The sequence below is a fragment of the Phascolarctos cinereus genome, unplaced genomic scaffold, assembly GCF_003287225.1.
Source record: "Phascolarctos cinereus isolate Bilbo 61053 unplaced genomic scaffold, phaCin_HiC Scaffold_3;HRSCAF=262, whole genome shotgun sequence".
NCBI classification, from domain to species: Eukaryota; Metazoa; Chordata; class Mammalia; order Diprotodontia; family Phascolarctidae; genus Phascolarctos; species Phascolarctos cinereus.
The window spans coordinates 248,702,875-248,729,238 of NW_027555736.1; the positions used below are offsets into that span (position 1 = coordinate 248,702,875).

The following is a 26,364-nucleotide window of genomic DNA, read 5'->3' on the forward strand; positions in this document are numbered from 1 at the left end:
GGGTTCCACAGCTAGTAAAAAGTATCCAAGGCAGGATTCCAACTCAGGTCTTCCTGACTCCAAGTCCCATATTCTCCTCTCCACTGTACCACCTAGCTACTATGATAATAATCACAATTTGAAAATAATATGAGTAGGATCTACAGCTGCTAAAACCCTGTTTGCCTCAGTTTCCTCATCTGTAAAATGGGCTGGAGAAGAAACCGGCAAACCGCGGCAGTATTTTTGCCAAGAAAACCCCAAATGGAGTCATGGAGAATCAGATACGACTGAAAAACGGCCCAACACATAGAGCACTTTACAGTTTACAAAGCACTTTACTTCCGCTATCTTATTTGCTCTTATTTTACAAACCTTAACTCACTAAGCAATGGGAACTAGAGTCTCATTCATCTGTGTGTGGTTATTCAGTAAATACGCATGCTTGCACAAGTGAATGCGCCGAACATGAGGAGGTCTGGGACCTCACTGGGTCTGACTCGGCCTTTGCTCAGTCAAGTCACAGGGTAGGATGCACAGTCAGGAATAGTGCCACAGCCTGTCTCTGGAAGCTTCTGCAGACTGTTTCACCGAGTAACAACAACAGCTAACATTTGCAAATCTCTATAAGATTTGCAAATGCTTTCCTTCTATTATCTCATTTAAGGCAAGTGCTAGTAGAATCCCTGTTTTACAGATGAGGAAACTGAGGTGAGAGAGGCTAAGTGACTTGCCTAGGGTCATACACCTTTCTTGCACCTTTTCCACCTAAAACCTTTCAAACATCAGGAAGCAGCTCATAAGGAATAAGTTTGGTTCAATTAAGTTTAATTCAACTCAATAATTATCCAGAGTAATTTAGAAAGTGCTAATGACTGAGATGGGCAGCTAGGTGGAGCAGTGATTAGAGCCCCATCCTGGAGTCAAGAATTTAAATCCAGCCTCAGACACTTACTAGATGTGTGACCCTGGACAAGTCAATTAACCCTGTTTGCCTCCATTTTCTCATCTGTAAAATGAACTGGAGAAAGAAATGGCAAGTCAGTCTGGTATTTGCCAAGAAAACTCCAAATGGGGTCCCCAAGTGTCAGACACAACTAAACAACGAGGACCTCCTTGGAGCCTAGAAAGAAGATAAGGATTTGAGGAAGTGGAAAAGAGAAGGGTGTGCATTCTAGGCATCAAGGATGGCTTGTGTGAATACAGGGAGGCAGCATTATATTGCCCAGGCTGGTTATGTAGCAAAGGTGAAGGATAATAGGTGGATGCTGAATCACAGCACTCCTCCCCGAGAAATGCTAGTGTATCTAGAAGAAGACCTCTCACTCGTTCAGTAGATCCTCCATGAAGGACTTACGGGAAGACACAGACAGAAACCCCATGTGATGAGATGGCATAGACGGGCTCCAATTTGCACCAGTGGAAGTCTATTTCTTGGTGAGATCACAGACCCACTGAATTACAAAATGTATTAAGGGAATGTAGCATTATGGAGGCTTACAGAAATAGAGAACCAACCTCAGAGTCAGGAAGACCTGGGTTCAAGACTTGCCTCTGTCACCTGATGGTTGCACACAACCTCTCAGAGCACCCCCTCCCCAAACACTTTTAAGTTGCTGGGCAGAGGCTGATCTGTATGGGTACTCTCCAGAAGTTTCTTATACCAAAGAAACCACAAGTATAGAAAAAAAATTAATCACCAGGTTTTGGAATTGTGAGCACAATTTCAGTAAAATGCAAAGCTTTTCTCTGGTTGTCTTGAATAAATGAATGAATAGCAAATGAATGAATGAAAAAGAATTTATTTGCTTCCTATGCTAAGTGTCTGTGATACAAGTACAAAATTAAAATTAGTATCTGCCTTCAAGTACATGGCACTGGAGTGGTGACCAGAGAGGCACTTTGGTCCAGAAAGTTGCAGAGATGGTGAATGGAGTTTTAGGGGATTAGATCAATACACTCCATCTAGTAACAATGACAGAGTTGATTCGATCCTTGTTCCAGAACTGGGACAACATGGTTCCTCTCAGAACATGGTTCCAAGGCTTAGGTAGGTGAAGGAAAGGGTATGGAGGCAAGGCTTGGCATAACTTGGCATGGCCCTGGAGGAAATGATGAGAAATTTGGGACTGAAATGAAACCTGTCTGGGGCTTTTTCTGAAGTAGCAGTCTTCAGTGGTCTTCTCTGCCCCAACCCCAATCCAACATCTGGGTCCTAAAGTTTCTCTTTGCTTGCTCCCCCATAATCCATATCACCTCTCTACTCTCACCCCCCACGAACCACAGACTGCCAATGTGGCTCCAGAGCAGAAATCAACATGCTAGTTTGACAGGACAAATTGAGGCATACAGCAGAGAATTAGCGTATCCAAGATTACCCAGGGAATCAAGGGCTGGGCCATTTTAAGGGCTTCCTCACAGATTGGATTTCACCATGAACTTCTATATCTATCCCCATCACCTTTCACTCTGACCCTAAGTCACAGCATGGAACGACTCCCCACAATTCCAAAAACTAATGGTTATTTTTTTCTAGATCTGTGGTTTCACTGGGGTAAGAAACTTCTGATGTGGAAACTCCCTCTGCCCACACAGAAAAGTATCTGCTTTGCAACATAGAGTCTTTTGGGGGCCCTGAGAAATTATGCAGCCTGAAGGTGCTTTAAAGAGAGGGAGAGGTCAAGAAAACAGGAAAATGGAAATCCCAGCATCAAAAGGGCTAAATCATTGGTGACTAGAGCCCAGGAGTGCACAGGGTTTCCTTCTTTCTGGGGCTTTAGTTCAGTGACTGAGGAATGTTCCTACCGTCATGCTTCATGGGAGCAGAGCAGCTCTGTAAGAAGAGGGGAGGGAAAATGGGATCAGAAAGGTGGGAAACAGAGAACTAGATAAGGGATCAGAACCCTTGAAAGGCTGCCAGGGTTGAGCAGCTGGGGTGGAGTGGAGGGGTTAGGCTTTGGCTTAGAAGATTTGCTGGAATAACCCCTAGCACAAAAATGGGATTGCTCTGCTGTCTACATTCCCATTCCTGACCCACTCTGCAAGTTTCCTATGGCTAGGTTATTAACTACCCCAGCCACTGGAAAGAATGATTAACACTAATGTGTCACTAAACTGCCAGGGTTCGAGTCTCTGAGTCACTGAGGAGGGAAAAGAACTTATTTTTCTCTTAGTTTCTCTAATTGAGACTTTTCTGTAGAGCACACTCCTTTGCCCTAGGAAGAAGGGAAGGGTGTGTGTGGGAGTATGGGGGCAGACAGGGTTTTTTCAGTAAGGTGAACAATGCTTCTGGGAGCTGCCCAAGAAATCTGTATTCTGACAAAAAGCATGAGTTTTTACAGTGAGGTAAGAGTGTACTGGGCATGGGAGGCAGCTGGCAAAAGGGATGCTCATCTATCCCTGCTTTTCTCCCAACACCTTAGTGCCCTTCTGCTTCTCATTTATTTTGGGGCTCCCTCTCTTTTGCATAATATAGAAAATCTTCAAGTTGAAAAAAAGCTTCAGAAGTCATATGACTAAATATTATAGCAGGCTGTATTTTGCCCATAACATCCCTGAAAAGCATTTGCTTGAAGACCTCTGATGACAAGGAATTCACTACTCTCCAAAATAGTTCATAGGAAGACAATATGTTATAGAGGAAAGAGCACCACTTTCTTGGAGTCAGAAAACCTGGGTTCAAATCTCAGATCTGACCTTTCCCTGCCCACTGCTGGTCAAATCACTTTATTTCTCTAATTTCAGTTTCTTCAACTGTAAAATGGAGATAATATTTGTATTGGAAGACAGCATGCTATAGGGTAAGAACACTCTACTTAGGGTAAGAACTCCTCAGGAATCTCTGCCACCATCACAGCTTCTCTGGGCCTCCATTTCCTCATCTGTAAAAAGAGTGGATAGGACTGGATCTCTTAAGGTCTCCTCTAGAGCTGACATTTTGACTCCACTTTTTGGAAAGCTTCAGCTGTTGGGTTTTTCCTTCTACTGAGCCAAAATCTGCCTCCTTGTAACTCTTACCTCTATGCATGTTTTGATACATATTAGAACTCTGGTTCTCTCTTTTGCTTCCTTGGGATATATGTTCAATAGTGAACTCATTGGGACCTTGAGTTCTTGAAGAACAGTCTAGTGGAACACAAGTTCTGGAAGATTCTATCAAGGTGAAAAGTTTTAAAGTATGGGACTGACGATGGACTTAGTTGACTTTGGACCAGCTAGATAAGTTCAGAGCAAGCTCTTTACCAGTGAGTACAGTGAGGGAAGCTAGGTGGCCCAATGGGTAAAGTACTGGGAGTTCAAATCTGGCCTCAAACATTAACTAGCTGTGTGATCCTGAGCAAGTCACTTAACCCTGTTTGCCTCAGTCTCCTTTTCTGTAAAAACGAACCGGAGAAGGAAATGGTAAACTACTCTAGTATAAGCGCCAAGAAAACCCAAATGGGATCGCAAGGAGTCAGACAGCACTGAAATGACTGAACAAGAACAATTACTGATGATAGTTATAGGGCTGGAAGAGATCAGAGAGATAATTAAGTCCAAATGCCTTACTTTATGTATAAGGAAATTGAGGCCCAGAGAGATGAAATGCCTTGCCAGGATCACATGGATAGTATCTGAAGCAGGATTTGAACCCTGGTCTTTTTGACTCCATGTCTAGAACATTATCCACTATACTATGCTGCCTATGAGGATATCATTATGTTGAGGATAGTATTATGTTAAACCGTGCTGGGTGAACAAAGGGACCCACAGACTACCTGAGCCACATGTATGGTCTAGTGTTTCTCAAACTGTAGGTGCTTAATAAAGTCAATTAAATTAAACAAGCACTTATTAAGCACCTGTTATACAGAAGGCATATATAGGGTCTACAGAGACAATAGTGAAAAACTCTCATCCGCAAGGTGCTTGCCCTCAAGGAACTTATATTTTTCCCAGAGATATAAAGAAGTAAATCTAGAATTTGAGGAGCAGAGGAGCCTAACAACCAGGGAACCTTCCCTTGTTACCTGAACAAATGACTCCCAGTGCCTGCCTCATGTTCTCATGTGAGGTTGTGCTGGGGAGTGTTGAAGAATGAACGTCGGATTTAGAGTCAGAGGACCCCGATGGAGAGCAAGACACTTAAGCATTCCTTCTGGAAAATGAAGGAACTGAATGATATGCCTTCTGACTTCTCTTCCAGCCCCAAAGCTATCATCCTATGACCTCTACAAAGCTGGCTAGAAAACCAAAGCATACTGGAGGTAGAGTCAGAAGATGTGAGTTTCAATCCTGGTTCTGTGTGACCTTGGGCAAATTATTTCACTTCTCTGCATCCCACTTTCCCCCATTTGTATGTCAAAAAAAAAAAAGCAACTTGCTGCTGGCCCCAGGAGCTGGGGGGCTATACCTTCTTCCCTTTCACTAGGGAAACAGCTAGGTTGTGCAATGGATAGAGCACTGGGTCTGGGGTCAGGAAGATCTAAGTTCAAAGCCAGTTTCAGCCCCTTACTAGCTGTGTGACCCTGGGCAAATCACTTAGCCTCTGTTTGCCTCAGGTAAAATCTGTAAAATGGGGATAATAATAGCACCTACCTTCCAGAGTTGTTGTGAGGATCAAATGAGATAATATTTGTAAAGCACCTCACTATGTGAAACCTGGTATATAATAGCGCTATGTAAATACTAGTTATTATTATCACTATTTTTGTTTTAGGCAGTTGGGGTTAAGTGACTTGCCTAGGGTCACACAGCTAGTAAGTGTCAAGTGTTTGGTCTGAGGTGGGATTTGAACTCAGGTTCTCCTGACTTCAGGGCCAGTGCTCTGTCTACTGTGCCACCCAGCTGCCCTAGTTATTATTATTAATGGGCCTTTCTCATCTCTGAATCTAAGTACTTGTTTTAATCATAGGTAAAGCTAGCCTTTAATGAGAGGGGTTAGGTTATTTTTCCCACACTCTTTGGCCATACCCTGGAGCCCCATGGAAAATACTTAAAGCTTAGATAATAATTTTGTCAAATTATGAATTATTTAATTATTAATGCACGATTAATTATAAAAATATACTGATGGATTAGATCATCTTTAAGGTCCCTTCTGGATTTAAATTTCATATTCCTCTAGAAGCCAGTCTAGAAGGTTGAGTTTCCAGATGCACCGAGATAGTTGCTACTCTCCCTCTCCCTGATCCAAAGTGCAAAAAATGAAGATAGAACACCATATAAATGTTAAGTTGCTTTCCAAGGTGGGCTAGCCTTGCCTCTCATCTTCCACGGGTAATGAATCATTGAGAGTAAATAAAGTCCCTAGGGCTCCTCAGGTTGCTCATGTAGCTTGAGGTCGTGCCTCCCTATGTTATCATGAGTACATGAGTTCTAGGGAGTCATCCCCCCACTCTCTTGTTACCCTTGTCTTGCTGCCTACCTTGTCCCCCCACCCCTGTCCCCCCACGTGCCCAGTGGTGCAAAGAGTTAAAAAGCTGGTGTTTGCTGAGATCACTTCCTGTGCTTCTTTCGGAGGGCTGGCCAAGAGCTCTCCCTTTAAGGAATGGGAGGGGGGTTAAGAGGAGAGAGGGAGGCGAGAGAGGCTGAGGGGGAGGAGACGGAGAATGGGAAAGTGTTGAATGGAGAAAAAAAGACACTTTTTGCCACTGTGAATTTAGTCCCAGGTAACGCTGTGCTACCTCTCTTCCACTTGGGGGTCCTCACCCCACCGCTGGCTGAAGAAAAGAGCAGAAGTAGGGGAGGGTGCATGCAGTTTAGAAGCGCTACAAGCCTGGCACAAGGTCAGCGGCAGCCTGGCTCCAAGGTTCATACTCTGCTCTGTGTGCCTCTTTTAAGCCGGTAAGCTTCCTGAAGGGAGAGAGCGGGTAAGCTCGCCCATCCAGCCTCTCCTTAACCTCAGAGGGCAGGGGAGAATCACTGCCGGGGAGAGATCCGAGGGTGAGGGTCGTGAGCTGGCCGACAGATCAGCGGAAGGGATGGGCACCCCTTTAGCAACGCAGGTGATAAGATAGCTGAGCAGGTGTCTTCCACCTGGAATCCGGCCCCTCCCCTCTTGGGGAGTATCTGAAGGAGCGTGAATAGATTGTGTTTTGCACTTTTTTAATGGATGGGGGGGGAGAAGATGGACTAGTCTTTCTAGGAAGAAACGGCTTTGGCATTCGCTCTATCCAGCTTCTCGGAGGAAAGAGTGCCTCCTCGGTGGTGCAGACTTCTACAACGTAGCCCTTGTTCCTTTTCAGCCTGTGGCCCCTTCCCCCACCCCCACCCCTGCCCTCTCTCCCAGTTACCATCCTCCACCCTCACACAGTCCTAGGTTGTAAACCTGTTACTTCTGTGTTTCTTCCAAGAAAACAAGGAACCAGTCAAGGTGTAACTTGTCAGCAAAGCACATGGGAAAACGGGTTGGACAATAGAATGATTCGGGAACCTGATAGGTGGGGAGATTCAGCTTTGATTGTTAGGCTCAGTAAAGAATAGTAAGGGATTATTTGGGGGACCGACGCTTCCGCGGAGTAGGACCCCCCCCCCAGTCTCGCCTCTTCAGTTACTTCGCTTTTTAGGTGCTCACAAAATTCTCACACCCTCTGCAGATGGGTTTCATGAGAGAATCAAAGGCAGCTTCTGGCACAGTTTTCCTCTGACCAAACGTCTCTCTGTCCTGCAAAATCTGAGAGTAAACCGTATGCGGGATAGGTTCGTATTTCCAGCCTGCTCTTCTATCCTTGTTTTGGTGTGACTTCTGGTGACTTCTCTCCAATGGGAGAGTTAGAAGGGTGTCTGCTTTGGTGGAGAATTTGGCTGTATTTTCTCAGTGAGAATTCTGACCCGGTTGAATTGGGGGGGGGGGTAAGACTCTTCCACAATCACTTAGTAAATATTGATTAAGCACCTACTCTGTGCCCAGCACTGGGAGTACAAAAAGGAGGGAAAGACAGTCCCTGCTGTCAAGAAGCTTACATTCTAATGGAGGAGACAACATGCAAACAAATATATACAAAGCAAACTATGAACAGGATAAATAGGAAAGAATTAACAGAGGGAAGGCCCTAGAATTGAGAGGGGCACCTGCTGTCTAATTTTCTTCTGGATGAGGAAGAATGGTCGGGTGAAAGCATGCTGCTGGGTTAGAATGGCAGCCTTGGGTTCAAATTTAGCCTCAGCCTGCATAAGGATTCTGGGTGTGATTTGGGACAAGTCGTTTAAACTCTGTAAGCCTCATTTCCTCACCCCCCCCCAAAAAAAAGCATTCGACTAGGTGGGATCTAAGGTCTTTTTCCCTTAGCAACTAGGTGGTACAATAGATGCAGCAGGGGACCTGGAAGTCAGGAAGAACCTGCCTTCACATTCTGCCTGGAACACATAGCTGTGTGACCCTAGGCAAGTCCCTCAACCTTTCTCTGCCTCTGTTTCCTCTTCTGTTAAATGGAGATAGTAGCACCTGCTTCACCTGGTTTTTGTAAGGAGCAAATGAGTTAACATCTATAAAGTGCTTTGCGAACCTTAAAGTGCTATGGAAATGTTAGCTATTATTATCATTCCAGCTCTAAATCTATTATCCCATGATTATGGCAGAGAATTTTTCTTGTCCCTTCTCCACGAATCACCGATCTCTGAGACATAACCTTAATTCCTTGGTGGAAACAGGACAGCTGCCTTCCACCTTCAGACCCCATAGTATTTTCCCCAGGAACTTATTTCCCTCACCTCTGTGTGTTTATCTTCTGGATTCTGCTACTGTGTATTTGTTTTGCAGCTAGACTGTCAGCTTCTTCAGACCTGGAGGAAATAATACTAATAAATAGCTAATATTCATATAACATTTACTATGTGTCAGGCATTGTGCCAAGCAGTTAACAATTATTATCTCATTTGATCCTCACAACCACCCTGGGAGGTGAGTGCTATTATTATCCCCATTTTACAGATGAAGAAACTGAGACAAACAGGTGAAGTGATTTGCCCAAGGTCACACAGCTAGAAAGTGTCTGAGGCCAGAATCAAATTTTAAACTGTTCACAAGATCGCTAGTCCTTTTTCTTGTTTGCTGCCCAGCTGGGAGGGCAGTTAGAGGTTGCACCAGGTGGACCATCATCTAATTAATTATAGAATTAATCTAATTAACCATAGAATCATAGATTTAGAGCTGGAAGGGAATTTATAGGCCATCTAGAATGAGGAAACAGGGGAGAGAGTTTAAGTCCTTGACCAGGATCACACAGCTAGTAAGTGTCTGAGACAGGATCTGAACCGTTATCTTCCTGACTCCAGGTCCCATGCTTTATCCACTGAACCACCAAGCTGCCTAGCTGGAAAAGACCTTAGAAGCCATCTAGTGCAATACTCTTCTTTTTTACAGATGAAGAAACTGAGGCTGTCAATCCAGCATTCTATCCAGTGTCGGCACTATGGTGTCTCTGTGTCCTCTCAGCATTTAATTTGCACTGTGCTTAAATAATTTTCTTGTTTGCCTCCGGTCCTTATTCCATGACTTGGAGGCAGGGTGCCTGGGTTCAAATCCTAGTTCAGCCACTTCCTATTCAATTCATAAAGTGAATGATTCAGTTCCTACCATCATAGATATACAGTCAGAAGGGACTAGGTCATCTACTCCAACCCCTTCATTTTATAGATAAGAAAACTGACCCCCAGGGAGATAAATGATCCACCCAAAGTCATGCAACTTGGAAGCATCAAATGTGACTTCCAGGAACCAGTAAATCTCTCTGAGCCTCATTTTCCTCATCTTCAAAATGGAGTGACTGGAAATGATCTCTAAAGTCTGCCTCTTACTTGCTTTGTGATTTTAGACAGGTCACAATTGACAGTCTGAGATTTAAGTTTCCATCTCTGTAATCTGTTGGAAGTATGAGACAGCCTAATTGACAGACTTATTGTGGGGATGGTATTTTGCAAACCTTATAATGCTATAGAAGTATAAATCCTTATTATTACTATTGTAATTATCGCCATTGGATTGTAAAGGGCAGCTAGGCAGCCCACTGGATGGAATGCTGGGCCTGGAGTCAGGAAGACCTGAGTTCAAATTTGACCTCAGACACTTTGCTAGCTGTGTGACCCTGAGCATGTCACTTGACCCTGTTTGCCTCAGTTTCCTCATCTGTAAAATGAGCTGGAGAAAGAAATGGCAAACCAATCCAGTATCGTTGCCAAGAAAACCCCAAATGGGGTCGTCAGACATGACTGAACAACAACCATAGAAGGACAGAGTTCTATTCACTTTGTTTCCCCCAAACTGGAAGGGATGAATCAAGTCTAGTTCATGTTCTGGATAATGATATTGAGGACAACTACATTTAAGAATGGTGCCATAATTTAAGAAACAGAGACGTAAGTGGCCCTTGGATTCAGGAGAAAGCAGATAGTGATAGTGATAAGTTTTCTGAGGAAAAGGCCACCTAAAAATTGTCCATAATGGGGTCCTTTAGTATGATTCTCTGAAGTCCTGAGTCCATAAATTGGTGATAGGCAGCATGATGGAAGGAACACGACACGTGGAGAAAGAACTAGATTCAAATTCTGACTCTGACGTAAACCTCTGTGACCTAAGTCACCTAACCTCCCTGGGACTCAGTTTCCCTTGTAAAATAAGGCGGTTGGACTAGATGGTATCCAAATTTATGGTTTTGGAAGCTAGTTTAAGAAGATTTAGTTTTCAGAGGTTATATATAGTTGCTTCTGGAGTCAAAGGACCTAGATTCAAATGACACATCTGGTTTTCTCAGGGAGTATTCATTGTTCTCTCTCTGAAGGAAAAAAAAGGGGGGGGGGTGGAGATCTGTAATTTATAGATCCAAAAGTTTGTACAATGGATCTGAAGTTAATTCTATAGCCTACCTGGAATAGGTCCAAGGACCTCGGGTTTTTTGAGATAATCTCCTTTTCCCTCACTCCCTATTTGGGAATAGCCCCTGGAATTGTCACAAGGGGCCTAGTTATGCCCATCTGGGATTTGAGGCCTTAAAGTACTCCAAAGCAGGTCCTTCTCTGGCTTTTATCTGTGTATGAGAGGATTGAACTGAGAATCAGAAGAACTGGATTCCCCCTCTCTCCTGCACCCACCAGCTCAGCTTTCTATGCAAAACTCCATTTTCCTCATCTATAAAGCTGGAAGAATTTTCTTTGTCCTTTACCCACATCATAGGGATGATTTATACCAGAATGAGAGAGCCTAAAAGGTACTTTGAGTCCCTTGATAGAAAATTCTCTTTAGAAATAGCAAGTGATTCAGAATTTGAAAAGAGGAATGATGAAATTGTTTTTACATGTAATTGGGGGGAAAATAAAATATTAAATTTAAAAAAAAAGAAATGGCAGGTATTTTTAGTTTTAGTACTGTGAACCGTGGGGGAGTCATGCTAGCCGGTAGCCTTCAAATATTGTAGAATGGCTCCCCACCGTTGGAGCAGCAAATTGCTTTATTGGAAAGAACAGAACGTGGGGTCATCTGAAGACCTTGATTCAAAGCCCCAGCTCTGCCATTGCCTAGCAGTGTGACTTTAGGCAAACTACTTTTCTCTCTGTGCCTTGGTCAGCTCACCTGGGAAAGATAATGCGTGCTTTGCCTGCATCATAGGAGTGGCATGTGTTTTAAACAAGATGACTGGATTTGGAGAAGGAAAGGACATTAAGGATCTCTTAACATAACTTCTTCATTTTATAGACATAAAAATATCAGCAGAGCTAGAAACATCATAAAAATGAAAAGCATTGCTTGTCGACTGGTTCAAATAAACCTCTGCTGTGGTGTCAGTGGAAAGGTGTTAGTGCAAGGTGACTCTACTGGTGAAGCTGAACTTTATGGTGACTTCCTAAACCCCCTGCTTCATAATTGTTATTCATCCATCCCACCTGCTTCTGTTGGAAGAGCCTCAGGGATTCAGTGGCAGGCAGCTCAACTCACTCCTAATCTGTTTCAAAAACCTTTAATTCAGACCACATGCCTCGGCAAGCCTTGGCCCCTTCAGGAACCGTCTCTACTGTTCCCCTAAGCAGAAGAAGGATTAACTGGGCTATGGGATCTGGGGCAGAACAAAGATGTTATGAAGACATGGAGAAAAGCACCCCATGATGTCTGGTGTATCTCCAGACATCTAGCCTAGACAGAAAGAGAGCGCGCTGAGGAATTTGTTTCCAAGAGTTACCAAGTATTTTGATGGTTTTGTGTCCACTTCACCATTCTCTTGAAGTTTAGAAAGCGAAAGCTAGCTAATCTCTCTCTCTCTCTCTCTCTCTCTTCTCTCTCTCTCTCTCTCTCTCTCTCTCTCTCTCTCTCTCCTCTCTCTCTCTCCCCTTCCCACCTTCCCCCCCCCCATAGATGACTCAAAAAAAGACGCTTCTTGTTTGGGACTGGCTACTTTTACAGGTCATTCTTTAGCTGTGTAGGCTGTAGTTGGGAAAACAGCACTGGGTTGGGAGTCAGGAATTCAGGGTTGTAGGTCCTGTTTCTGACATTCACTGGCTGTGTAACTTCAACTTTCACTGCAGTCACTGCAGCTCTTTGGGCTTCAATAAAATGTTCGGGGTTTTGAAACAAATGACCCGTAAGATTCTATCTCTTTGTTTGTATGCAAGGAGAACTAAGCAAATGAAAGAGGAAGAAAAAAAGTCAATGAAGTTTTGTAGTCAGGCTGGATTCCCTGAGAGATTCTGTTTGGCTCCTCAGCTCTGATTCCAGTTCAGAGAAAGTGATGTTTTGTTTGTGTCCTTTGTCATCTTGCCCATTCCAGTTGGTCCTAGTCAGTCCCAGCCCTTCAAGGTAGAGATTGCTATGAAGTCACAATGTTGAGATTGTTTGGGGGTGATGCAAGTGGCTTGGCTGGGCCATGTTCGTTCCTCTAGCATTCTCTGGGAGTCCAGACCCTAAAGGATCAGGCGCCAGATGCCAGCAGTTTAATAATTATAATAACAATTGTGAGAGGATGCCTGCCATGGCTGATAGAGAGCTGCCCGCTCCCCCCCCCCAATCAGAAAGACTGGGTTCAGATCTCCTCTGACACACTGGAACCTGTGAGATGTTGAGCTTTGATGCCCCAGGCAACTGTCAAGGAAGGAAAGTCATAAAGATTTTATTTTGTGAGATGCTAGGCCACTAGATTAACCTTTTAGTGCCCCAGACAACTCCAAAAAGCAAAGTCACAAAGCAGATACTGATGATGTGCATTAGTAAAAAGAGTTTCAACACAAGGAGTATATCATAGGGCCAATCCAAAAGGAAAAAAAAAGCCCAAAACAAAACCCAGCCTTTATGCTTTATGTTATTGAGGCAGTTTTATGCAATGGAACGATCTCTAAATTTCAAGTCATAGGCTCCATCTCATGCTCTCCAGGTTGGACTAGGTGACTTCTGAGTCCCTTCTAGTATTAAATCTATGATTCTGTGTATAATACCAAGACTTTTATAAAATGCCATTCGAAAGCACCATGTAGAAGACCTCACTTGCCTTTGATTACAAAATCAAAATTATTCCCAAAGTGAGTAAGCAGAGGCCAAAGTAGGAAAAGGGCATTTCTAAAGTCTGCTGAAAAATTGGCCATGGATCCATAACCGAACCCTTAGAAACTCACTGACCTGTCATGGCACCACTTAAGCAACAGGGCACAGGGGTGCTAGTTTTCCCAAAGCCAAGTGGCTATTGGCAACATGAAGAGAGATCTGCAAAAGTCCAGGTGATGGATAGAACCTCCAGTGCTCATCCATCCTCCAACCCCCTTGCATTCCTCTTCCTCCTCATTCTCTCACTTGAACCCAGGCTTTTCTGAGATGGATAGAGCCTGAGACTTGGAGTCAGAAAGACCTGAGTTCAAATCCTGTCTCAGATACTGATATGACCATAAGCAAATCATTTAATTTCCGTTTCCTCAACAGTAAAATGGGGATAATAAAAGCACTTATCTCCCAAGGTTGATTGTATCATAAGGACTTTACAAACCTCAAACCACTATATAAATGCTATCATTATTGTTGTTATTGTTATAATACCTTGCCTCCATATTCCTATGACCCAGAAAAATTTGGATAAATCCCAGAAATAAGGAAAAGTGCTTTGTAAATCTTAAAACATTATAGAAATGTGAGCCCTTACCAGACTAAGAGCTGCTAATGGATTTGTTAGCGACGCTACTCTCTCCAGACTCTGCCAGACTCTGCATCAGAGTATCTAGCCACTCTTCGACCTGTTTCCTTGCCTGGGGGAGAAGAGCAGAATCTGTTTTTGGAAATAAGATGATGAGAGCTGGCAGCCCATGGGAAAGTCTTCATGGAGCAAAGAGGCCACATCTTCCTTTCATCTGACTCTCCATCTGAAACCTATCATTTTGCTAAAATTCTGTCACATTTAACTTTTAATTCTTTTTTATGGATTTTTTTTTTACACCATAGTCCCTTCCCAGTGACTTTCTACCCCACCTCCCACAATTGAACTCTCCCTTATACCAAATTAATACAATTAAAGTAAAACAAATCAATATATTGGCCATGTCTGAAAATGTTTGCCTCACCCATTAGCTATAGCCTACCTCCTTTCTGTTGACAGGCATCCTTCACTGTCAGTCCTCTGAAGTCACCGTTAATCACTGCATTGATCAGAGTTCTGGAGTCACTCAAGTCTTTCACTGTTTTAATTTTTCTGAAGGAGGCCTTTCCTTGTGCCCCATCTCTCCCTGCTTAACTCCAGTGCCTTCCCTCTGAGATTATTTTCCATATGCACAGTCATATGGTTATTTACATGTTGTCTGCCCTGTTAGAATATTACCTCCTTGAGGGTAGGGACTGGTTTTTGTTTTTTTGTCTTTCTTTGTATCCCCAGTACTTAGCACATAGTAAGTGCTTAATAAATGTTTGTTGACTGAGTTTTGATTTCTCAGGCCATAGTTAGCTATTATAATGGGAGCTGGGGCTGAGAATGATTTTATAAGCCTTATAAGCCTTTTCTCCAGTCCCATCTTCTCTTCTTTCCCCAGCTTTTCTTTGTCTAGGTCTCTTCCAGGTTTCCTAAGCTGGCTATACCTTCACTTTCTTCTCTGTGTCCCCATTTCCAGTGTTCTTTGGTACCTCCTCCCATTGTAGAAGAAAGGAGTGTATCATTCACCATGTTGGAGACTGAGGTAGAGAATGCAACTTGTGTAAACTGGCAGAAACGTTGCCTTGCCCTGGAGACCCAGCTCTTTCGGTTCCGTCTTCAGGCTAGCAAGATTCGGAAGCTACTGGCTGACAAGGTGAGCCATGAACTAACCAATCAGACCAACAGGTTGTTTGCTAGGGAGCATCTGTCCTTTAGCCAAGAGAAAAATAAATCCAATTCCCTGCAATAGAGGGGACAGGCTGGGAGGGGACCAGAGAGGGAGAGCTGAGAAAGAGAGAAATTTAGTAAGAGTTTTTTTCTGACTGTGCAGAGCCAAACAAGGATTATGAATAAAAAGTGCAAAACCTCAAAGCGATTTCCTGTGTTATCCATTCCACTTCCTCATCTGGCATGGATGTATCTGGGCATTTCATCCCCCATCCCACTTCTCTTCCTTGGCCTTTCCTCATGCCAGGTAGCAATAACTGTCCCCTTGTTGTGGGCACAGACTTCCCCAAATAACAGAATTTTACAGTCAGAAAGGATCTATCGAAGTAGTTCTTTATCCCAACTCATACCAGAAAAGGAATTCCCACTACAACATGCCTGGTATGGTTATTCAGATTCTGCTTGAAGGTCCCCAGTGAAGGGGAACCCACTATCTCTGCGTGGGGAGGAGTGGCTTTCTATCCAATGTGGGATGGAAAGGAGTAGGGAGGCAGACCCCAGGCCCATCTTCTACCATTCTAGGCACCTGCCTCCAACTGCCTGCTCTGTACTCCCAAAAGATAATACATGGTAGAGGCAGTTGGTGGCACAGTGGATAGAGCCTTGGGCCTGGAGTTAGGAAGACCTGAGTTCAAATCTGTTCTTGAATACTTACAAGCTATATGACCTTGGGCAAGTTACTTAACCTCTGACTGCCTCAGTTTCCTCAACTGTAAAATGGGAATAATAATAGTATCTACCTCAAAGGGTTATTGTGAGGATCAAATGAGATAACATTTGTTTGGGGGCGGGAGGGGAAGAACTCGGCACATAACAGGTGCTATTTCCTTCCCTTCTTATATGTAAAAGTGTTTTGCAAACTTAAAGCACTGTATAAATGCTAGTTATTATTTAAAAAGTGATAAGTAGACATATATTTTCCAGGTCTGGACCCTCTGCCCCCACATACACAGTGAAAAAACCCTTCCAAAACTCCAGGGCTTGGGAACAAAAAAGAGTGAGATAAAGATAAATAAAGGATTCAGGCAAAATCCTGTGACAAATTGGAGGAGGGAGAAATCACTCTCACCTGATAGAGTCAAGGGGAAATTGACGTCTGACTTGGGCTTTGAATAAAGGGAGGAGGGTTTCTAACAGGTTGGGATTGGGAACATCTAGAGACCATTCCAGGAAGGGGTGATCACGTGAGGAAAGTCATGAAATGGAGTTCTTCCAGTGTAGCCATATGGCAAAGTGATCTGGGGGTCTACAACATTTCTACATCATCACCATACCTCATTCCCATATTTAAGCTCAACATCCTAAGGTTTAAGGTAATCCAGGGGGTCCATGTTTGAAATTCCATCGTTAATTAGTTTGGAGTCCTCACCCCAGTTTGGTATTTAGTTATAAGTGATTATGAATAAATAGTTTATGTAATAATACTTTTATTTAAAAAACTGAAGAAACTGCTTTTCCTGTAAACAATTGCTCATATCTTCATGTATGTCAAAACTCCTAATCTCTTAAGATTAATTTAATATTAATGGCTACACAACTTATTAACAGTGTAATCAGTAACAAAACAAAGACAAAAATAATTGCTAAAAATATTTTGAAGACAATAAACTTTAGAGAAGCAGCTGACCTATATTGGTTGAGAGCATTTTCGCACCTGAGAGTTCTCTACGCCAGTGAAAGCACAGATTTAGTCCTATCATCCCAATAATATTTTAGCCATGGTCACCAATAGCCATAACTATAACTCTAGATAACTTCTTCTTCTGGAAACCTAGTTCTACTATTCAGTTCATTCAACATATCCCTCCCCTCAAAGTATCTTCTCAAGGATTCTCTTCATGCATCTCACAACATAAAGGTTAAACCAGTTCCATCCATAGAGTAGACCTCTCCATCTTCTGTTTCATTACCTCCTCTAGGTTTTCTGCAGCCTTGACAGGAAAACAGCCCCTTCACTTCTCTTAAGTCTCTAATTAAAGCCTCGCTTCTCTAATCAACTTCTTTCCACATTCATTCATTATAAAATTATCTTTATATTTCTTCATAAAATAAGTTAAAATCATTCTCTCAAGAATTAAATTTTTATTTACTCTGTCTTCACTATAGTTTCCCTTTTTAAATCTCTAATAATTCTCTTTCCCAAAAACTGCCAGCTAGCCCAACTGAGAAATCCAAACATTCTGATTGGCTATTAAAGCTGCAAGAACTGTTAACTATAACCTCTATGAGAAAAGCTTTTGAAATTGGGGGTTACAACTGGAATAGAGTATGTGAAGGAGATTAATATGATAAGGCTGGAAAGGTAGGTAGAGAAATTGTGGAAGGCCTTGAGTGCCAATCAGGAGTTTATAAGCAATGAGGAGCCAATTAGAATATAAGTACATGAAGAGCAGGGGATGTGCCTACTGCATATATCCCCCAGGCTGCTTATTACAATGTTAGGCATGTAGTAAGGGCTAAATAAATACCATTTGTTGATTTAGTCTCTTGAGGATACAGACTTGCTCCAAACTTCTCCCTTGGCTTTTATTGGCTATTGTCATATGAGTCTTCAGAATTAAAATTACTTCTCACTAACAAATCACAGTAGGAATAAAAGAAAAAACAAAATCTTTGTGGCAAAGGGGGAAGTTAACTAATTTCTAATTTTCTCTATGAAACAGCAAGTATCTTTGTATTTACTACATCAGACATTGGCTGTTATGATCTAAATTAAAGGTTCTTAACCTGGGATTGAAAGACCTAGTCTGTGGGTAAATTTCCAGAGGTCTATGAATGGAGATTAAAAAAAAAAAACACCTCACAATCTTACATCTTTATCTTCGTTATAATTGGTTTCATTTGTAGTGACCCAAAAATGAATCCCTGCTCTAAATGAAGCCAGAAGAGAGAACTACAGATATCTCCAAAAATAAAAATCCTAGTCTAACATTTTATGTGTTACACAAATGGCTGCCGTAGGTGAGATACCCCGTAATCTGTTCTAAAAGAAAAAAAAATAAGGATGAGGGAGGAAGGCAGAACATGACAGAGAAACAGTGTCCAAGCTTAGACTAGGACCTAAGTTATAGTCACCCAGAGTCCACCAAAGGCTCTTCTGGATCTCCCAGAAAAACTCAAAGAGGGAGCTAAGAACATCTGGCCGTAGGGCATTTTCCTGGAATCTAGAGGTAACCATTGGTGGAGAGGGCTAAGGAGGAGACAGATTGAGGTGGAATCCTCCTCTCTTCTCCTCTCTCTAGCAGGCAACAGAGTACTGCCCAGTCCCAAGAAGGAGGCAGCAAGTCTGTGTGGTAGAAGAGAGGAGAAAAGTGCTGGGTTTAGAATCAGCCTAGGTTTGAATCCTGGCTCTTTTACTTAACTTCCTGTGTGGTCACAAAGGGCAAGTCTCCCGACCTTTCTGAGCTTTAGTTTCCTCATCTGTAAAATGAAGGGAGTTAGACTAGATGATCTTTAAGGCCCCTACCACATCTACATTGATAATCCCATATGGTAGCTGAGAAGCTATCAGGTGGGCCCCTATCTGGTATTGTAGACATCTTTTCAAGTTATGCTGAGAGTAAAAGTAGAATTCCATGGGTGCAGTTTGGAGTAAGAAGTGATGGAAAATACTGTGAGCATCAAGGTGACTGACCTAGGAGCTCCTGAGCCCTATTCAGGAGTCCTTTGTTTAAACTCCTGTTTCCTACTGTGTCATTAGACCAGCTCCTCAGACCCACCCCACCCCAAACCATCCTAATACCTAATTAAGGAGAGATTGTTCAAGAGTTAGTGTGAGTTTCCCTATTGATCTTTGGGAACAGACTCAGACCTCCCTCCAAGCTTTAGGGATTAACCTCTGCTTTTCCTCTTTGGACTAGTCAACCATTATCAATATAAATCTGTTTTGAAAGTTTTACTGTCCTCTCAACAAATCCTTCTTTTAGACCATTTCTAGAAGAGGCCCCAGCTACCTTTGAGTTCTCCCTCCCGCCCCCCCCCCCCACATAGAGCCTTCTTACTCTCTTGCTGCTAAGGGGGAATGGGGAAATAAGAGTAAGGACTGTGTTATTATAGTAACAGAAGGCCCTATCATTTACCTGGTGGCTTTTCTGGCTGACAAACCTGCTGGAGCTAAAAATATATATATAGCTTATTGGTTCCCATGGAAACCATCTGAAGCTGTGATCTGATACCTCCCAGGAACCTCTGAAAACTTTGAAGGAACCAGCCAAGGTTAGAAACAGAAAACTGCCCCAATTCCTAAAGCCCTGTTTACAGAGGCACAAGGATGAATTTGGAGGCAGGGACATGGGTTCCAATCCTGACTTCCCCTCTCTGAGCCTCAGTTTCCTCATTTGTAAAATGTGGTGGTTGGACTGCACAACCTTTCAAGTTCTATAATCATATGATTTCTGAACAGTAAAGGCAGGTAGATGAAATGATATGTAAATATTGTAAAAAGAACACGGCTACCATATATCCTCCCCCAGGCGTAACTTCTATGTTTTAGTAATGTTGGGACAGTGAAGGATTAATATCATTAGTATGCAGAATAATGAAGAGGCTCCTGCGGTGAAAGACCTGCATTATTTTTTTTGTATTTTTTTGTAAGTAGGTCTATGTGAGGAAAACTATTCAACTTTCCAAGATTTCCAGTCCCTACAGCTGTAGGTTCCCCTATTGCTGCCACCCAGATGAGGGAATCATAGATCCACACAGTCAGAAGGGATCTTAGAGAGAGAGGATTTAGTCCACCTCCACCCCACTTTACCGATTAGAAATTGAGACCTCAGAGACATTATGTTATCTTATTCAAGGTCATATAGATAGCAAAGCCAGGCTTGAAGCCAAGTCTTCCCACTCCAAATCCAGTCTCTCGTTTATACCCCATTGCTTCCTCTACCTTTAGTCTTTTCCTTCCATATATATCATGGCACATAGGACTGCCCCTTCTCCCTCTACCTCGAGGAATATGTCCCCAGTTGTCTTTGTTGTTGCTCTGTTATGTCCGACTCTTGGTGACCCCATTTGGGGTTTCCTTGGCAAAGATACTGGAGTAGTTTGCCATTTCCCCAGCTTATTTTACAGATGAAGAAACTGAGGCAAAATGGTAATCAGTATCATTGGTATGGATTCATGGCTTTGTTCAGCAACAGCTACAATTTCTCTACCTCTTTCTGAAAGACCTAGTGTAAACTTCACCACTAGTACCATTTTGTCTGCTGTAAGGGTGTGTATCTGAGGGGCAGAGCAATTGCCTATTATAGAAAGTCCTGAATTCTGTTCTGTCTCAATTTTCACTCACTGTGATAAATTCTCACTATTTACATACCCTCTCTGTGCCTCAATTTTTCTGTTTTCAAATGGAAAGCAGGGCTTGAATTATTTACCTTCTATATCCTATATGTGATCATATACATGTGTATATGGAATATTATTTACATATGGTATAAATAAAGCTTACATTTATATGGCAATTTGCAGTTTACAAAGTGCCTTACCTGTATCATCTTGAGTCATTGAGTCAGCAACTCAATGAGACAGGTCATACAAATATTATGACTTCCATTTCACAAATGAGGAACTTGAGGTTTAAAACATGGTAAGTAATTTTCCCAAAGCCTTATAGATGGCCAAGGGGCAGCGCTAGGTTTTGAACCAAGACCTCCTTGCTCCAAATCCAGTGATAAACTCCCTCGGCAAGTATTGAGTTCTTCCCTCATTGAAAATTAATGACCACTTGTTGGTTACCATGTTGTAGATGGGATTCTTTTGGGGACATTGGTTAGACTGGATGGACATGGAGAATTTCTAGCCCTGGAATTCTGTGATTCTGTGAAATACTTTACTATGATTCTGGAGCCTAGTAGCATGTTGCTAGAAGAGAAAACAAAGGTTCATATAGTAAAGAGAACAAAGGTTCAAGCTTCTGAGCATATCAATTTATTAAACAATTCAAGTATATTGTATAACAAATCAAGACTGGGCCTCTTCAGTTTGGCAATGGACCCTGAATAAAGGGAAAGATAGATTTTAATGTATTAAAAACAATCATATAAGACCAATTAATTAATACAATTCACCAGGATACAAAATTAGGTAACCTGATTTCTAATTGGAGGAAAGATTAGGGACTTTCAAACTTGGGAAGGAAGCAAACAGGTACAATTCCCCAAATCAGAAAAAGAGGTGTCCCGCTCCCCCCAAATGTCTGTATTCAGTCAAAGGACATGGAAACAATAACTGATTAACCAATATGGGACCATTTTTCAGATAAGTCATATAGGTTGCTTGAGATGTAAAAACTCTTTGCATCAGTCTTTGATCTGACTGGGTTTCTGGTCAGCATAACCTAGGGTCCTTAGTTGAGGGTCTCTAAACAACAGGTAGAGGTGGGTGCAGCTTCCCAGCCATACAGGACTAGGTTCAAACAATGCAGCAAAGCCCTCTCACGATGGCCACAGTTGAATAAAGTCTTCTCACAGGACAGAAATTGGACTAGACCCATAACTGAATAGAAAGGGAACTGAGCTAGATTCAGAACTGAGTCACGAGATGAAGTCAGTGGAGTTCACTCAACTCCCACCACCATTTGCTGTTTTGATCCCCTCAATTCCCTCACTTGGCTCCAGTTTGCCATTCTAACCTTAAAAGAGCTTTCACTGCCCTCCTATGACTGGCTATTATTTTACAATGTCATCTGATATAGTGCTGAGGAATCATGAGTTAAGTGCCAGGTCGGTGCCAAAGGTACAATGCCAGTGTAACCAGCTGTTGGGCTTATTGATTCATAAGTGAGGTTCCCAGAAGATGAAAGCAGATCCCTCTCTGCTGTCCTTATTCTAATAGCACTTTGGCTAGTATCCCTCTAACCTACAGTGGTCTGGGCTAAAAGGACAGCTAAGGACACTTTCCATGGGAACTTTTATGTAGGGGTAAGACAAACTAGATCAGAGATGCCCAGCACTCTTCCCTGAAGGGAATATGTACTCCTTCATGTAAGCATTAAGAGAATTGTGTCAATCCTCTGAGCAAAAAATAATACATTTCTTTTGAAAGCCTTAAAATGACATAGAAAAAAAACTGATATGGTAGAAAAAGCCTTGAGCTGGAAATCAGAAATCCTGTATTTTAATCTGTTCTACCACTAATTTGCATAGTGACCTTGGTCAAGTTCTTTAGTCTTTCTAGGTCTGTTCCCATATTTGTAAAACGAGGAGGTTAAACTCATTTTTATCTCTAAAGTCCCTACAACTCTAAGATCCTATGATACTAAATGTGTGTTAACTTTAAGTCTTGACTGACATTCAGTACACAAATCAAAATGGCAGTTGCCTCACTAACAACATATTCTACCTGTTGGCTCCTTCATGATGTCTAATTGTCCGCTGATCTAGATGGAGAGAAAATACCAAGTTGTGCCCACTGGTTCTATCACTGGCCTTCTGACCTGCTCTGTTGTCTTGGTTTCTCTACCTATACAATAGAAAAAAATCATTCATCCCACCACATTTGATTAGGTACCAAAAGTATTCTTGCTCATAGATAGCTCATGCTCTCTGTTGTTCTTGGAGCTACAGTAGAGTATAAGGATTGGCAGATTCCCCTCAAGGTAAATATCACAAAGCTACTTCAACTCAGGAGCTTGCGGGAAATTTGCCAGGAACTTCAAGGTCTCTTGATTATTTTTCTTCATGTTATTCATTTTAAAAATGCTCACAGTCATATTATCAGTTTGTAATGTTATCTCCTGATAGCTACATAGCAACTGCCTGAAGGTCAAGATCTCTACAGAATAGGATAACAACTTTACCAGATGCCAAAGAGAAAAAGAGAAGCAGCAGACAAGAGGTGGTGGGAGTCAGAACTGTGTGTTCCATCCTCAGCCACACAAACGGCTAAATTCTCTTGTCAGGAGGACAAGAAAACTCTTGTCCAGAGCCTCAAAACTCTGAGAAAAATAGCTACTGGCTGAGCTGTGAAGGGGGATGGGGAAGGATACATAGTTTACCGTGCCTGGTTAGAAAGAGCATGGTTTACAAGCTCACTTGTTTTTCAATCATGTTTGACTCTTAGTGACCCCATTTGGGGTTTTCTTGGCAAAGATATTGAAGTGGTTTGCCATTTTCCTTCCTCAGTTCAGTTTTCTTCTTCAGTTCATATTACCAATGAGAAAACTGAGGCAAACAAGGTTAGGTGACATGCTCAGGGTCACACAGCTAATAAGTGTGTGCGGCTGGATTTGAACTCGGGAAGATGAGTCATCCTGACTCTAGGTCCGGCTTCTATCCATTGTGCCATCTATCTGCTCCTGTCTCTATCTTGTGTTTGTCCGTTGCCACATATGGGACATCAGTTGGCAATAGTAAGTTACTATGTTTCTAGTGCTAGTTCAAATAGCAGATACCTGCCAGCTTTTTTTTTTTAACCCGACACCACAGGTAGCGTTATTCTCTCCCCTCCCCTCCACTGATAACATAAGGCTAATATAAAAGAACACTGCCCCTGGCTTTTTCCATTGTATAAATCAGAGATGGCCAGCATTCTGCATATAACTCCTAAGAGCATTCATGTGAAGCCAGTGAAGCAAGCATGAAGAGGAATTTTGTTGATGCTGTGACTGAGTCATCCTACAGTCTGTGAGACATAGGAAGCCATGTGATATGATAGAATGAAAACTGAGTCAGAAATCAGAAACCAGAAAAGATCTCCCTGGATCCCTCCAAAGGCCAGCCTAAAATGTGGCCCAGTCCTTTCAGTCTGGACCTGAACCAGGAATGGATTGAGGAGTATAGCCCTGTTTTTGGTCATTCTTAATCCTGATGGTACTCTATGGCCAAAGAGGTTTTAGGGTCCATTCCATGATAGATTCAGGGATATCCTTCAGTCTCAAAAGACATTTTGAGCCCATCCTGATCCCTGACTTAGTCCCAAAACAAACTCAGTTTCTCAGGCTAAAAAAAAAAAAGGAGAAACATAACAATAGGATGTAGTAAAAATAAAGGTGGATTTGGAACCAAAAGATCTCAGTTCTGATCCTGGTTCTGGTCTTTGGTTGCACAAGTCATTTTGTCATCTCTAAGATAAAGGCCTTGGACTAAATGACCTCAAAGATGTCTTCCGGCTCTACAGTCCTGTGATTCTTTTATAACCTATGTGCGATGACTATGCTGTGCACTTGTTAATAGCCATACCAACCCTCACCTCTCCCAATCTGCTATTTGCTCATTTCCTTATTAATTTTCAAACTGGGTTCTAAGGCAATCAAAGGGCTTTTTAAAAAAATATTTCTTCATAAAGTAATAGAAATGTGCAGCCTTTCTCACAAATTAATTAGCTCTGAATGCTGACCATAGTTAATAAAAAACCAGAGAAACCCCTTTTCCCACAAACTTTCATTCTTCTTTCAGCATCAAATTCTGATCTGGTAGGATTAAACAAACATCAGTGTTACAGTGAACAGTGTAACAAATAATGCAGACGTATTTAAATATTTCAACAACATTTCAGTTGTGAGAAAAATCGCGGCCAATGTCACCCATTTCTAACTGCAGGCTATACAAACTGACTCCTTCACCAACACAGAACCCACAGTTCTAGTATTTGACTCTCGAAGGACATTGAAAAATATCTTCTCTGCAGAATGAGTTAAAAACTAAGTTCTCTCAAAATGTCTCTTTGCATTCTTTCTGCTGACAAGCTAACGCAGTCTTAGTTAAGAAAAAAGTTCTCTTAGTCCTTCTTATCTTTGCCTCACCGAGTCTCTGTCCAGCCATGGCATTTAACTCTTTGCAGATGACAGTTAGATGGACGTTCTCTAGGTGTCAAGATTCTGTATCCTCTTAAGGATAAATAGCCTCTGTCTGAAGAGCTACTGAAGCTGGGGAAACACTGTGAAAAGAACCAAAACTAGAAGGAAGGAAGGAACTATTTCAAATGACAGGCACAATAACCCTCTGTGTCACAGAGAGGGGGAGGGCATTTTGGGGAAGTAGGTAAAGGGGAGAACAAAACAAGTGTTTGAGAAATATAGTTGTTCAAGGCTAATATGTAAGTGTTGTGTGTGCTTTTTTTTTTATTGCTTACCTTTTCAATGGGAGGGGGAGGAGCTGACAGGAGGGAGAGAATTTGGAACTCAGATTTTTAATAAATGAATGTTAAAACATTTTTTACTTGTAATTGGGGAAATATTTAATGGAATAAATAAAAATATATTTTTAAAAAATAATTGTTATAAGCAAGAGCAGTATTTCCAAGCAGAAGCTCAGGGATATTTCCTTCCCACCGGCTGTTTAGGGTCCTTAGCCTATCTACAGCTTTTCTCCGAAAGGGAAGTATTTAATCCCTCAGTAGACCACAGTAAAAGAAGGGCTGCCTCAGGTAGAGAGGGACCTTCATACCCTTCCAATTTCAGTCTATGGGCACAGACTCTCCTCCCTTACCACTGTTCTCCCTGAGAAAATGAGATTTATACTGAGAGGTGTTGGGAGATGGAAGAACTGGAAACTGCAGAACGGCTGCACTGATTCCTAGGAGATTCCAAAGCCAGGGGCCAAAGGCCAGGGGGAAGAAACACACAGAAAAGGCTAACTCTTTAGAGATGATGGCGCTGAAATTGAGGACTGAAACAGACCAGGACAACACTGCCCAGTGGCCAAACGCTCCAGTCTTTAAAATGTATTTACAAATCTAATACTTTCATCATTGGCTCCAAGAAGCTGTAGCATGCACAACAGCCATACTCTGTAAAACTACGTTGACAGACAGGCTAAACTAGGTTAAGGGTAACTGACAGGCCTCCCGCCCCGTTGGGGAGTTAGGGGATATCTACCCCAAGCACATGAATGGGCAGAGGAGAACAATTTGTTCCAAAGACCAGGAAGGCAGCTGAAGCAGGTACCATGGAGTGCTTAGAGCTTGGTCAGACATCCAGGATGCCAAGGCCATCCACTGCATCCTGGGCCATCACCAGTCAGCTTGACTTTTGTTCTGCCACTGGAAGAGAGAGCAAGGCTGACAGCTTTGTGTGACTCTGCCTCACTTCAATTCAATTCATGTGAAAGTTAAGATATCACCATGATATCATCGATGCCCTTTGAAAACAAAG

The 26,364-nt window shown here is 42.3% G+C and overlaps 1 protein-coding gene across 3 annotated transcripts in view; it reads left to right on the top strand.

Moving 5' to 3' along the window:
* Window positions 1-6,543: 6,543 nt before the first annotated feature.
* The window catches only part of PLEKHH1 (pleckstrin homology, MyTH4 and FERM domain containing H1), a 68,974-nt gene continuing 49,153 nt past the window's right edge, over window positions 6,544-26,364 (top strand). For all 3 annotated transcript variants that reach the window (XR_013485466.1, XM_021004802.1, XM_078151548.1), the window contains exons 1-2: window positions 6,544-6,804; window positions 15,025-15,201. Coding sequence is in view for 2 of the 3 variants with exons in the window: in XM_021004802.1 (XP_020860461.1) it covers window positions 15,076-15,201 (126 nt within the window). In the remaining variant the exon portion in view is untranslated. The remainder of the gene's footprint in view (window positions 6,805-15,024; window positions 15,202-26,364) is intronic.